The sequence below is a fragment of the Strix uralensis genome, chromosome 8 (genome assembly GCF_047716275.1).
Source record: "Strix uralensis isolate ZFMK-TIS-50842 chromosome 8, bStrUra1, whole genome shotgun sequence".
Classification (NCBI taxonomy): Eukaryota; Metazoa; Chordata; class Aves; order Strigiformes; family Strigidae; genus Strix; species Strix uralensis.
Window position 1 is genome coordinate 26,009,351 of NC_133979.1, and position 14,194 is coordinate 26,023,544.

The window sequence follows — 14,194 nt, forward strand, 5'->3', positions numbered from 1 at the left end:
CCCTCTGCCTTTAAAAGTGCTTTCTTATATATACCTTATACTTTCAAAAAATGATCCGACTTCTTCCATTTTAAAATGGTGGAACTAATTTTAGGAAGCTGTGACAAATGGATTTATTTGTAGAATTAAAGAAATTTGAGAATCATGACTGCATGTGTAAAATTTTATTCCACTTCTGGAAACTTTATTTCAGTTCTGGAAAACAGCAACTGTACTCTGAGAAATTCAGAAGTTTATTAATATTTTCAATTAAAATGTTTTCAGTTTAGTTTTTTCAATGCAAAGACTGTGAAAATAGTAAAGACAACAATTTCTTAGAACAAGGAGATAGTGCTGTTTATTAGTACTGTATTTTCCCAGATGAAGGGATGTAGGCCATCAGAATATTAAGTCCTGCGTAGTGCCATTATTTGCAGCTGTCAGTACTGTCCTGTATCTAGCAATTAACAAGAACTTGTGCATGGTTTCTGCTGGGATAGCATGCAAGCACCCGCCCATCATTGATTTTTGAAGAAATTGCTAGTAGGGATAAATCGGGACAAGAAGAAAAAGTCAATGTGCAGACAAATAACAAGAATTTGTGCACAGCTTCTACAGGAGCAGCCTGTGAAGACCCACCTCTCATTGACTTTGGAGATGTTGTTAGTGGGAATAAATCAGGATATGAGGAAAATGACAGAGTGCAGTACATGTGCAACCCTGGATACACGTTATCAGGATCCGAATGGGTAACATGCCATGAAAAAATCTGGGTGCCTGGACCACCACAATGTTTGGGTAAGTGTAACTTTTATTGCTGATTGACTTTGTACTTTTAGACAATTCTAATTGTTCTTGGAGTAGGAGTTTCAGAATTAGGTTTACATTTGTTGCTTGATTACCAAGTCTGTAACAGACCAAAATTACTCCCTGGATTCAGTACTTCTTAACTTGTGGATCTTGGGCTTTAGTGTCCCAAAATCATTTACCCTCAGTTATGGTTTTTATTGTGAGAATTTTGGAGCTGTCCGGAAGGTTACAAGCAGTTAAACATTTTGCCTGTACTTCCAGGAACTTGCACAGTAGGTATGGTACTGACAGTGGTGTCGGCCCCTTTCCCGCAATGATCATGTTTGTGAAGACATCCTTTCATGTAGTTTCCTAACTGTCTCTCATATGCGGGGGGAGCGCTGCTGTCGTAAGCTGCTTTGCTGTCTCAGTTTCCTCCTTGGAGCTCTTTGTTAGAAGTCTTTCAAAGTTCATTTTTAATCCTAGGTATTGGAAACACAACAGGGATAAAATTAGACTTGCTCCCTCGGATTTCATTAATTATGTCAAGGACTACTGTCTCCTGAAGTCAGTACCTCTTGAGACCATCACCGCTGTTTGCAAAGTCAGTAAAGTTTTTAATTTTTAATTTTTCCTCTTTCCCCTAGCACCATGTACCATTACAAAACAGCAACTGGAAGCCCAAAACCTACTTCTCTCCAATGGACAAAGGCGCACATTTTTGATTCAAAGTGGTCAGTGGCAAAACTTCAAATGCATGACAGGATTTAAACTCTCAGCCTCTTCTATCAAGCAGTGTGTTAATGGGCATATCGAGTTTCCTTCCTGTATCACTGGTAAATATGCACCATACCTGAATAATTTTGATCTATCAGATACGTCTTGTGTGTAATTTTGCAGTTGTTCACGTGCATTTGCCTGTACAATCAGACACTATTTATTCAAAGGGCAATTGGCTTTCCCAGCACAAATACACTTGCTGATGGTAAGGGGGTGTGTAAATCTAGTGCAGAGGGGAAGTAACTGTAAATAAAGGTGCATGATATGGGACAATTTATCCCATCCTTTTTACTTAAACCAAAGGGAAAAATTTGTATTTCAGATGCATAGCACATCTGATCAATTGTAGATACCTCTCTTTAAGAGGAAAAATAAGTCCTGCTGTTACCTGTTTCTCTCCCCTTCTTGTGAACGTACTCTTTTGTGCTTTGCTAAGATGCGTGGTGCAGGGTTCCTCATTGTTGGTCCTCCCAAAGAGTTCTGTGTTTGTTTGTTTAGTATATTGCAGAATGGAGTCACAGATTTGACTGGGGGCCTTTAATAGTATTCTGGTGACAAAAAAAATATTATTATTTAGTTGTAGTAGTAGATATCTTTGGGTTTCTTAATTTTTATGCTTCTTCCTGTAATAGAGGTATAAATGATACGGCATAACTCAGGCCATCTACTCTAAAAATCCTGAGGAATCTGTACTCCAATTTCTAAAATAGAATCACAGAATCATCTAGGTTAGAAAAGACCTTGAAGATCATCTAGTCAAACCATTAACCTAACACTCACTGTTCTCAACTACACCATATCCCTCAGCGCTATATCGACCCTACTCTTAAACACCTCCAGGGATGGGGACTCCACCACCTCCCTGGGCAGCCCATTCCAACGCCCAACGACCCGTTCGGTAAAGAAATACTTCCTAATATCTAGTCTAAACCTTACACAGCACAACTTGAGGCCATTGCCTCTTGTCCTATTGCGTGTTACTTTGTTAAAGAGACTCATGCCCAGTTCTCTGCAACCTCCTTTCAGGTAGTTGTAGAGGGCGATGAAGTCTCCCCTCAGCCTCCTCTTCTCCAGACTAAACAACCCCAGTTCCCTCAGCTGCTCCTCGTACGACATGTGCTCCAGACCCTTCACCAGCTTCACTGTCCTTCTTTGGACACGCTCCAGTAATTCAATGTAATTTTTGTAGTGAGGGGCCCAAAACTGAACACAGTAATTGAGGTGTGGCCTCACCAGTGCCAAGTACAGGGGTAAGATCACTTCCCTGTCCCTGCTGGCCACGCTATTTCTGATACAAGCCAGGATGCCATTGGCCTTCATGGTCACCTGGGCACACTGCTGGCTCATGTTCAACAGGCTGTCAATCAACACCCCCAGGTCCCTCTCTGACTGGCAGCTCTCCAGCCACTGCTCCCCAAGCCTGTAGTGCTGCTGGGGGTTGTTGTGTCCGAAATGCAGCACCCGGCATTTGGCCTTATTGAAACTCATACAGTTGGCCTCAGCCCATCGTTCCAGCCTGTCCAGATCTCTCTACAGAGCGTCCCTACCCTCGAGCCAATCAACACTCCCACCCAACTTATTGTCTGCAAACTTACTTAGGGTGCACTCAATCCCCTCGTCTAGATCATTAATAAAGATGCTAAACAGGAGTGGACCCAAAACCAAGCCCTGAGGGACACCACGCATGACTGGCTGCTAACCAGATTTAACTCCATTCACCACAACTCTTTGGGTCTGGCCATCTAGCCAGTTTTTTACCCAGTGAAGCGTATGCTGGAAAGAGGCTTGGTGAGTACCCCAGCCAGCTCCTTCAGCACCCTCAGGTGTATCCCATCCGATCCCATAGACTTGTGTGTGTCTATGTGATGCAGTAGGTCACTGATGTCTCCTCCTGGATTGTGGGGGGTCGTTCTCCCAGTCTCTGTCTTCTGGCTGAGGAGGCTAGATTCCCTCCATACAACTAGTCTTGTTATTAAAGGCATTAAGTACCTCAGCCTTCTCCTCATCACACTTTGTCATATTTCCTCCTGCATCTAGCAGGGGATGGAGGCTCTCCTTGGTCTTTCTTTTGCTGTTGAAGTACTTATAGAAACATTCCTTTTATCTCTGACTGCTGAAGCCAGATTAATTTCTAGCTGGGCTTTAGACCTCCTGCGTTCTGCCCTGCATAGCCTCACAGCATCTTTGTAATCATTGTGAGTCGCTAGCCCTTTCTTCCAAAGGCCATAAACTCTCCTTTTCTCTCTGAGTTGCAGCCAAAGCTCCCAGTTCAGTCAGGGTGGTCTTCTCTGGCGCTGGCTTCTCTTACAGCACCTGGGCACTGCCTGCCTCTGTGCAATTAAGACTTCCTTCTTAAAAAGCGTCCAGCCTTCCCGGACCCCTATACCCTTCTGGACCATCTCCCAAGGGATCCTGTCAAGCAGGTGCCCAATCAAGTCAAAGTCAGCCCTTCAGAAGTCCAGGATGTCAGTTTTGCTTCCCCCTCTCCCGGCCTCTCTAAGAATAGAGAACTGTATTATTTCGAGATCGCTGTGCCCTGGTCATCCTCCAACCGCGACATCATCCACCAGTCCTTCTCCGTTCACAAAGAGGAGGTCCAGCAGGGCACTTTCTCTGTTCAGTTCACTCACCAGCTGTGTGAGGAAGTTATCTGCCACACATTCCAGGAATCTCTGGGACTGGTCCCGCTCCACTGTGTTGTATTTCCAGCAGATGTCTGGGAAGTTAAAGTCTCCCACAAGTACAAGGGCAAGTGATCATGAGATTTCTCCTAAGTGCCTATAGAATATTTCATCCACCTCTCTGTCCTGGGTGGGTGGCCTATAGTAGACTCCCACTCCGACATCTGCCCTGTTGGCCTTCCCCCTGATTCTAACACAAAGACACTCCACCCTGTCTTCACTATACTTGTGCTTGAAGCAATCATAACAGTCCCTAACATACAGCGCCACCGCACCACCTCTCCTTCCTTGTCTATCCCTCCTAAAGTGCTTGTAGCCATCAATTGGTGCACTCCAGTCATGGGAGACATCCCACCATGTTTCTGTGATAGCCACCACATCATAATTTTCCTGTTGCATCATGGCTTCAAGCTCCTCCTGTTTGTCACCCATGCTGTGTGCATTGGTATACATGCACTTCAGATGGGCTGATGTCCCCAGCACCTTTTTGCATTAATATTAATGATGCAGGTCATATCTTGTAAGCAGAAGTTCATTAACAGCCCAAATAAAGTGTTTTCAGAAATGAATAGGAGATAGCCAAGCACAGGGCAAATGAGATGCCAGCTGGTGACTGATGTGCACAACATGCCAACCACATCTGTATTCTTAAACTGAAAAATTCTCATGCCACATGGTTCCTCTTCTTCTGCATTGCCTGTGACTTTCCATTTCTGCTGAGAAGTGGCAGACATAGAGAAGGATAACCAAAAAAAATGTTTAAGCTGTTCATAAAACAACTTTTACTGAAATAAAATTCCCAGTCCCAGTTACGGAACAGGAACTTTAACTGTAACTAGATCTTTTGTATTGTGGAATTTGGAGCAAACATATGCTTTCAACTTGATGTGTCAACTAATAAAACCTGATTTACTAATAGCTAAAAATGCATATAAAATATAACTGAAGTCCACCCACTCTTCAGTAGCATAGGAGAAGAAAGCATTGGGACAGCCCTGACTCAGGAGGGCTTCATAGAGATTTAATCCACTGTATGTGCCAGGAAGTACATTATAATACTTTGTAGTTCTGTTCTCTCTTTCTTTTTCACGTCATCACAAAACCTGTCAGGACATTGGTACAACTTTCTTAATGGTGACAAATTTAGTAGCTAACATTCTAGAAAGTCACTTTCAGTATCTCAAAACAAGATAATGTCTCTTCTGTTTCTCTGCCTAGGAAATTTTCCCTGTTCTTGATGCTAAACTGTATCTGTAAGTCCCTGGTATGAACTAGAAAATGGCTTTAATTTGGTTCAAATGAAAAGAGAGAAATCCCGTGTAGGAGGGAAAGGAGAGAGAAGCTTTGCTTTTTGTATCTTAGATATTTCTTCATCTTCCTTTCAGGCCATTTAATTGATGTTTGGATGATTGGTTTTTTTCTTTTCAGTTTTAGACAGCATATGTCACTGGAATATTAATTGTCTTGCATTATTATTTCTCTGTGTCTTCTGTATTTTTTAGAAAGACCATGTTTGCCACCAGAACCTGTAGAATGTGCTGATGTTCCTAGGCTGGAAAATCAAAACTTACAAATTAAAAGAGAAGGGAAAACATTTTATCTGTCTGGTGCTAAATTTAAGTATGTTTCTCGTCGCGGATACAAGTTCGATGGACTGTCAGAGATAACTTGTTCTAAGGGAAAGTGGACTTCGGCTCCTGCATGCTTGGGTAATATCAAAAAATACTTTTTCTGAAGTGCATTAAGCAATGAAATTGAAAGAATTTTAAACTGGAGCTTGACTAGGAAGGGCCAGTAACTCCCAATTTTGCTGTGGAATCTTATCATCCCTCATGGGTGTGTTCAGAGCAATCCTGATTGGATGCAAGACTGACTTTTTGAATGCAGTTTAGTTTTTAAATATTCCTTTGTGTTCTTGTAATCTTATTGACATTTTCAGGCATGGTTAGAAACAGGATCTAAATATTCCAGTGGTGGACGTCCGTGCCTATATAAGGAAATGACGTATTTAATTTTCCATATCCTACCTTTTATGTAAAATCCGCTGTCAGCAGATGACTACGCTGATGATAGAGAAAGCTCTCTAAAGCAACTGTTTGTATAAACAGTACACTCATTCTATGTGTATCACATTAGCACGGGCATCAGCTTTCTGTATCTTTTCAGAAATGCCATGTGAAAGCATTCCAAAAGTTGCCAATGCTCAAACTGAAGGCAGAAACAAGGAAATTTATGAGCCTGGTGAAACAATTCGCTACCAGTGTGATGCAGGGTTCCTGATTGTTGGTCCTCCAGAAATTATTTGCAGGGAAGGAAACTGGACAGCACCGCCATTCTGTGAAGGTATAGGTTCTACTTCTAAGAAGTCTATGACCCTTCTTAGTCTTACAGGTTGTGAATTAAAATAATGTCAGCTCAGGCATGCAGGTGGGTCAGGCCAATAGAGCCAATGGTGACTTGCTTTGAATGGGCTCCTACAACCCCTGTTTTTCTGGCTCCTGAGAAACAAGCAGCAGGCTAGATCAGCAAAGACATTGTTTCTCCTATGGGCTGAAACTTGTAGGTGAAACTTATCTCTCTGCTGAAATCAAGCAGGCAGAGAGTTATGGAGGAATGGATGCTGGCTGCAAAGGTAGAGATAACTGGTAGAGTAACGTATCTTCTTTTCACATCACAGAGAGTGTCAGTTGCTGAAAGTTGCCTCCAAACAGTAGAGAAACCACTTCAACTCTCTAAGCCTTTGGCACACAGTGCTGCACAACACTCATCTGCACATTCGGCTGATCTCTGCAACTCCTTTTCTCTTTTTAGTCACTCTAGGCAAAAATAACGTTGTGTGGTGAAGCGCTGCAGAGTAAAAACCATTATATTTTCATTTTCTACCTGTAGAAAATGATCTGCATTTCGCAAACCATTTTTGCTCCTCAGGAGCAATGGTGCTCTGCAATGCAATGTTCTGTGATTGTCATATTGCTGCACTGCTGTTCTTACATGCCCCTCTCTCTTCAGATGTTACCTGTGGAGCCGCACCTGAAATTCCCAATGCTTATATTACAAGCACTCAACAGGAGAGGTACCTGCCCGGTGCCAGACTGCAGTATGAATGTGAAAGCCATTTCCAAATGACAGGTGGAAATTATGTCACTTGTACAAATGGAGAATGGTCCCAGGCACCAACCTGCAGAGGTACGAATCTGTGCTTTCATCTTGCCTGTTAGCATAGAGGGGACGGTTTGTTTAACTACACATTCTAAAGGCTTTACCTTTTCTACTTCTGCTTTCTTTGTGCATCCCAACTTTGTACTCGCCATTGCTTCCTTGCACAGCACTTTAATTTAGCTTGATGCCTCTAGAAATACTGGGGATACGTTCATGAGCAGCAAAGACGTCTTGAAGAAGCCATGCCTAAGAGGTGCTGCTCTGTCATTCTCCAGAGTAGTGCTGGTATTTCCCCAGAGCCTGCCACTTCAGCGACCTTCAGTAGAAAGACACGTAAGGGCTCCTCTGTTCTGTTCAAACCTGTCCGGGAGTTTCTGAATGGAAGAAGCAGTACGGGAGAGAAACAGCCGTTCTTCTCCAGGGCCGCACTCTGACCGACGCAGATCCCAGCAGAGACTCGGATCTAGACCATGTACGCTCTGCTGGGGCCATGACATGGCAATAGCATTCCTGTGACAGGGAACTGTCAGGAGCTGTGCTCCTGTCCCCTGCCCAAATCCGTGGCTGCAGGGTGAACAAGTGCTACCTGGCTTCCCACACCTCCCTGGAGCGGACTGCACTTACCGGTCCCTGGGCAGTGCAGGCTGACAAGCTCCTCCCGCGCTGCCGGTGCTCCAGAGCTCTGCGATTCAGCAGAACGCCAGCTTGGCTGCTGCCCCTGTGATTTCCAGCAATGCCAGGGCTCCCTGGGGAGGGACATGGGCATGCAGGAAGGCCGGTGTGGCTTCTTGTGACGTAAGGTGTGGCTACAGAAACACTGGCTTTTTCTGGAAGCTCTCATTGACCCTGCCATCTCCTGAGAGTCCCAGAAAGAGAGTTCTGCTGCCACTGTCACACCTCGTTGCTTTCTCCAGGACAAACTCTTGGAGCTGTGACCCACTAGAGGCAGAAAAGCTGGACAGAAATTATAACAAGGTTGATTCCTTTAACTGTTGGCTGTATAGGGGAACGCCTCAATGACTGCAGACGTGACTGCAGCAGTGTCTCTTTTTCAGATGTGACGTGTGAACCTCCTCCAGAAATTCCCGGTGGTAAAGTCAAAGGTGTTAAAAAGTCAAGGTATTTGCCTGGGGAGAGTGCTCACTATCAGTGCTGGCCAGGTTTTGTGATGGCTGGGGCTTCCAGCATAGCATGTCAGAACGGGAACTGGACAAAGCTGCCAAACTGCAAAGGTAATTTCTCTCTCTCTTCAAACACTTGCCTGTCAGTGAGACTATCATGAAGGTGACTTAGTGGCATTTACCTCTCCAAATTTCAGTCTCATTACCGTGCACAAACACAGCGTAGCTGGTGCACTCAGGAAAAAGCCATTTTCCCAGGTATCTGTTCAGGTGAGTTTACCAGCTGAGTGAGCCAGGTGGTGTCACTCAAAAGGGCATGTTACAACCTGGACTGGGAGCCCAGGGAGTCATAAAGCTTCTGTGATCCCCTCAGGTTAAATCAAGGTGAAACAACACCAAAGCACCAGTTAAAATGTTTTACTTGAGGTAGAAACAACTTCAATTTGGAAAAGGATAATAAACAATGTGGTCTCTTAAAATCTAGAGAAAAGAAAGACACGTAAGGACAGGATAGAAAAAGAAAGGAGAGAAAGAGAGTCAAAGAAATCCAGTCACCACCCCTGGATCCAGTGTTGTCTCAGGACTGGTAATCTTGGGTGGTGGGTGCACACCCAGCAAAGTTTTCTGTTGCCTTTTAAAGTTCCTCTTATTGGCTGATTAGCATAGTAGACAAAGAGAGGCAGGTATTCCAAGAGCTCATTTGCATGAGAGATTGAGAAATGGTGTAGCATGGGTTCTGTGTGTGCGCTGAGGGGGAATGGGGTACCTTAACCCTTTTGTCCAGTTGACTTGGTGATCATGATCTCCCCCTATCACCTTTATCTTTTCCTCAGTTTTTGCTGCTGGGGCAATTATCCAGTCGTTAACTCCATCTGGTGTTGGTTGTTGATCTCTCTTATCAATCTTTTAGCTCTTCTTCAAGACTATAGTCTTAAACTAAGGTGTAGGCATTAACCCAGACGTATGGTTTTCCTCAGTCTACGTCTCCTCCCTTCGAGGTTTATCTAAGGAATTTGGCTATAAAACTGCAAGGGAGCAGAGCCGTGCACCCTTCGATACACTCTGTGCCTCCCTAGGCAGATAATTCATTCCTCCGACTAATCACAAAGGCCACAATTTGTCCTTGAGGTTTTCTGTGTCGATGAACGTTTGAGGCATCAATTCCTTCAGTTCCTTACAGGGCCACATCAGGAAAACCACCCTGAGGCTAAGAGCAGTTGCTGGCCCAGTCTAATTTTGAGACGCAGCCCTTGGACTTCTTGGAATCTACCTTCTGTGCCTGGCTGATGAGAAGAGAGCAAGAGATTTTGTTGTCACTGTTCAAGAACAGAGCCCACAGCTTCCCTGCTAGTTGACATCCAGATAGTGCAGATGATGCATTGCTATACTGAATGCCGTGGAGTCAAATCAGCTGTTAAATCAGCTGAGGGTAGAATGTGCTGTGTGAGCCAATACCTAGGTACTGTGTTGGTGCCTCCTAGGGTTTCATGAGCGCACTGAATAATCTCATTTGTCTTCACAAGGCATACAGAAAGTTTCAGCACAGGGACCAATGCAGCGGCATTTCACTCAGCCAGCACCCAGCTGGGAGCCTGAAGGGGGTGCAGAAACAGCAGATGACTTAAGGCCAGGCTCCATATTGTGGCTCCAGAACGCAATGCCAAGTGCAGAGAGGCTCACTGCTGGTACCAAGGGATCTGGGTCTTCTCTGAAGATTTCCCAGTGCAAGGTCCGTTGGAAGGCCAGACTTGGCAGCAGTGTGGTGCTTGAATAGGTATAAAAATCCGTGAGGCAGCAGCGCTTCAGGATTGGCACGTGTGAGCTCCTCAGCGCTGTAAGAGGCGCACAGAACCCAGAGCTGCAAGCGCTTCAGCTGTGGACAAACGGGGTGAACTGGCACTTGTGAGTCCCGCACTGGAGAAATGAGAAACTCTTGCTCTTTTTCACCTGCCGGGTATTTGGTTTTCTCTCTGCTTTCCTCCGCGTCTCTCAGAGTAGTGCCAACATACTGTCCAGTAGTATTTGTAGCCAGGCCTCCGCTGCAATTAAACTCTCGTGGCTTTCTCTCTGATTGGGAATTTTCTTCCATGGAAAGGCAGGAAATGTGGCCCACCTCCAGTTATTGAAAATGGAGAGCTTCTTTCCTTCCCCATGCAAGAATATCCACAAGGTTCCATTCTGGAATACAGATGCCCCAGTCTCTATGTCCTGGAAGGATCTCGGCGTATCACCTGTACTGATGGGCAGTGGACAAGCCCCCCAGTTTGCCTCGGTAGGTTGAAGCACGTGCTGTGTGGCCAAACACTGTGTGACTGCTCCTGTTGTCTTTTTCTCAGCTCCTGAGGTCATTGCTTGTGCAGCAGCACTTGTGCTGGGGCTGCAATGCCAGCAGGGCAGAAGAGTAACAAGTCCTTCTTGTGTCCAGGAGGAGTTTCTTCTTGAAGTTCGCTCGTGTAGTCCCCTCTGCTGCCTGCAGTCTCTCGCCACCACAGTGGCTTTGGGAGGGGGGGAGTTTGTCTGAAGCCCGTGGTGTGAGGGGATCTCCATCGCTGTGCCAGGCTCCCGAGTGCTCCCAAGTTAGGGACGCTGCTGTGGTCAGCAGGCTGTGAGTGGGGAGGATGGGTCTGAGCACGTGGCAGTGCTGGGGAACTCTGGGTCTGCATCCGTGACATGGCCGTGAGGAAACAAATTGGGAGAAGTGCTGAGCAGAAGGGAAGGATGAATCTCAAAAAAGACACGGGGAAGTGCGTTGGTGCCTGCTGACTTCCCCACCTGTGAATTGCCCTGTGTGACTGTCAGCGTGAAAAGGCTTCTCCATAGCTCTGCGTGGGTGCCTGGGGTCTCAGCCATGGTCTTCTTTCCCTTTAGCTTGTCTTTCCTGTCAGAAATAACAGAGGGTCAGAGCAAATAGCTGGAACTGGGTTTTGATGCAAAGAAGGTTCTGTAGGCGCTCGGGGAAAATCTGCAAAGATTTGTAGGCTCTAGGGGAAAAAATTGACCTGTGTTGAGTCTGTATAAAGTGATGACACTCTTCTCTTGCCTTTTTCAAGTGGCTTGTACAGCATCGGAAGAAGACATGGGCAGAAACAATATTGAGCTGAAATGGGTCGCTGCAAGAAAGCTGTATACCAGATCGGGTGACTTTATTGAATTTCGGTGTAAAAGAGGATATATGGTGGACCCAGCATCTCCCCCTTTCAGAGCACAGTGTATGAAGGGAACGTTAGAATATCCACAGTGCAAGCCAGGAAGTAAGTCATCTCCACTTTGGCCACAGCTTAGCCCCTGTGTTGTTGCACTTTTAGTGCTGAAGCTGAGGGGAAGGCCTTTAGGTTTCCTGGGGGAGCGCCTGGGGAGGAGCCAGGGCATGTGGGAGCATCCTTATGCTGCAGGTGGTGAGGGGCAGTGTCCCCAGGAAGCCATTGACTGCCGTACCTGAGCTGGAAAGGCAGCTGGGGAAAGGCCTCTCAGGGGCTCTCAGCTGGGCCCAACAGTTTCAGAGCATCAGTTGTCCAGTGGGAGGTCTACAGGCAAATAATGAAAGTACTTTTTGCAGAGAACTGTACAGTGCTTAAGCCTATTATGGAAAGGAACAACATTCGGCTACAGTCATCAATCTGGTCAAGCACTTACACCTATCAGACTGGGGATACTATTCTCTTTGAATGCAAATGGTGGTACCGGCAAGTTTCACACCCTGAGAAATTCAGACCAGAGTGCATGGATGGAGTGATTCATTATCCTACATGTGAACATAAGTGCTCGGTGTCGAGGATACGGTGGGGGCCGTAGGAGGCAGCTTTGCTGAAATTGCCTGTGCACTGCTCTGAGGAACCACTGCTGTGTCATGCTTGGTCTTCACACCTTTTCCCTTTGTTTCTATTTGCACTGCAGGGAGATATTAATAAATGGAAGTGGCATGAAGGAGCCCGGCTGTGGAAATGAAAGATCCCTCAACCGACCAGTGATTGGAGCTCAGTCTTTCCTGGCATTTCCCATTTTTCTGTGCTTTGTTTGCAGCTTAGCCAACGTCCTGTCTGGGAATTTGTTACTGTTGTTTCTTTTTATTATTGGCTGCTTGTGTTTACATTTTATCCATTTTTGTAAATGTATTTACATTTTGTAAACGTGTTTACGTTTTCTCCATCTGAATGGTAGTGCTTGCATTTTATCCATTCTACATTGATCTCACTGTTACTTTTATTAACAATTGTGTCCCGAAATAGGCTGGCTTTGGTGGCATTCTGAGACAAGAATTAAAGCCCGCAGGTATTTTGATCATCAACAAGCGGCGTGTGTTTGGCCTTGTCTGCTCGTAGCTTCTTCTCCATGCACTTGCCTGGAAACTACCCTGGGGTCATGGCAGAGGTGAGTGTCCTGACCGCCTGATCAGGATGAGCGAGCGAGCGAGCGGAGTCTCCTTTAAGCGACTCCAGGAAGTCTCTAGATCACAGACCCAGTTCTTATGGGGGACTTGAGCCTCATCTTGAGGGCAAGGTGTTGTCATGCAAGTAATGGGGATTTCTGGATGGAGGCGAGGATGACTGCCTGGTCCAGGTCCTGGATGGGCCAACCTGTGTAGTGCACAGCTCCGTCTGCTCTTCACTAACAAGGAAGAACTGTCTGGGGTTGTGGAAATCAACGGCAACCTTAGGTGTGGAGAGCGTGTACTAATGGAGTTCATGATTCCGACGGGAAAGAGAAAAGCAAGTAGCAGAGTACAAACCATGCACTTTAGGAGAGCAGATTTTGTCTTACTTGGGAAACTAGTAGATGGGATTGCTGGGGAGTTGTGGGGATTTGTAAGGATTTCCTGCGGGGAAATGGGCGTGTGAGTAATCCTGTATATGAGCAAGGCTGGTAAAGCCTCAGCGTCGTCAAGGATGTGACAAAATGACCCTGGAATATGAGGAAGAACCCAGGAAGTTAAACAACTTCAGGGTGTGGTTTTGGGTGGAGGAAGAAGTTTGTACAATGTCGACGTGGCAGTTCTCATCCAATCAGAAGACAGTTTAAGGAGCATGTGCAAAGCTAACTGTCCAATCAGAAAGAATTATACCATGTGATTATATCATGTGATTCTCACCTGCATTATAAAAGGCTTGCTCCACCATAATAAAATTGGCATTGCTTAATCAATCTGGTTGTCTGCATGTCCATCTCTCCCGCTGGGAGTGATAGGGGAGTCCAGAAAATCTTACAGGTCTTGAAGGACAGAATCTCCCAAGCACAAGAATACTCAATTCTGGTGCTCAGGAGGAAAAACACATTTACCAGAAGTCTGGCTTGACTAATCAGGGACTTCACATAGATCTCTGCAGCAGAAAAGAAATCATTGTGATCAGGAGAGTGAGGCAAAACCAGTCTACAAGGGGACCTGTCTGTGGCATTGATTTGGCATGTATGGACAGTGTTAGGAAAGCTGAAGCTCACCTAGAGTGACACTTGCAAGGGACATCAAGGGATATTCTATTGCCCAGTGTGTATTTGTGCTTTGGATTGCCCTGACCCATGTGCACGACCTTGCACTTGGCCTTGTTGAACTTCATGAGGTTCACATGGGTTCACCTCTCTGGCCTGTCCAGGTCCCTCTGGATGGCACATCCCTTCCTTCTAGCATGTTGACCGCACCACACAGCTTGGTGCTGTCAGCAAAGTTGCTGACAACACCAATCCCACTGTCAT

At 45.7% G+C, this 14,194-nt stretch overlaps 1 protein-coding gene across 1 annotated transcript in view; it reads left to right on the plus strand.

The window, feature by feature from the left end:
• The window catches only part of LOC141946852 (complement factor H-like), a 38,247-nt gene extending 24,599 nt beyond the window's left edge, over positions 1-13,648 (plus strand). The window contains exons 14-22 of the mRNA XM_074877239.1: positions 480-777; positions 1,416-1,604; positions 5,732-5,938; positions 6,396-6,572; positions 7,239-7,415; positions 8,444-8,620; positions 10,605-10,781; positions 11,560-11,760; positions 12,404-13,648. Coding sequence (XP_074733340.1) covers positions 480-777; positions 1,416-1,604; positions 5,732-5,938; positions 6,396-6,572; positions 7,239-7,415; positions 8,444-8,620; positions 10,605-10,781; positions 11,560-11,760; positions 12,404-12,414 — 1,614 coding nt within the window. The 3' untranslated portion in view covers positions 12,415-13,648. The remainder of the gene's footprint in view (positions 1-479; positions 778-1,415; positions 1,605-5,731; positions 5,939-6,395; positions 6,573-7,238; positions 7,416-8,443; positions 8,621-10,604; positions 10,782-11,559; positions 11,761-12,403) is intronic.
• The last annotated feature ends 546 nt before the right edge of the window (positions 13,649-14,194 follow it).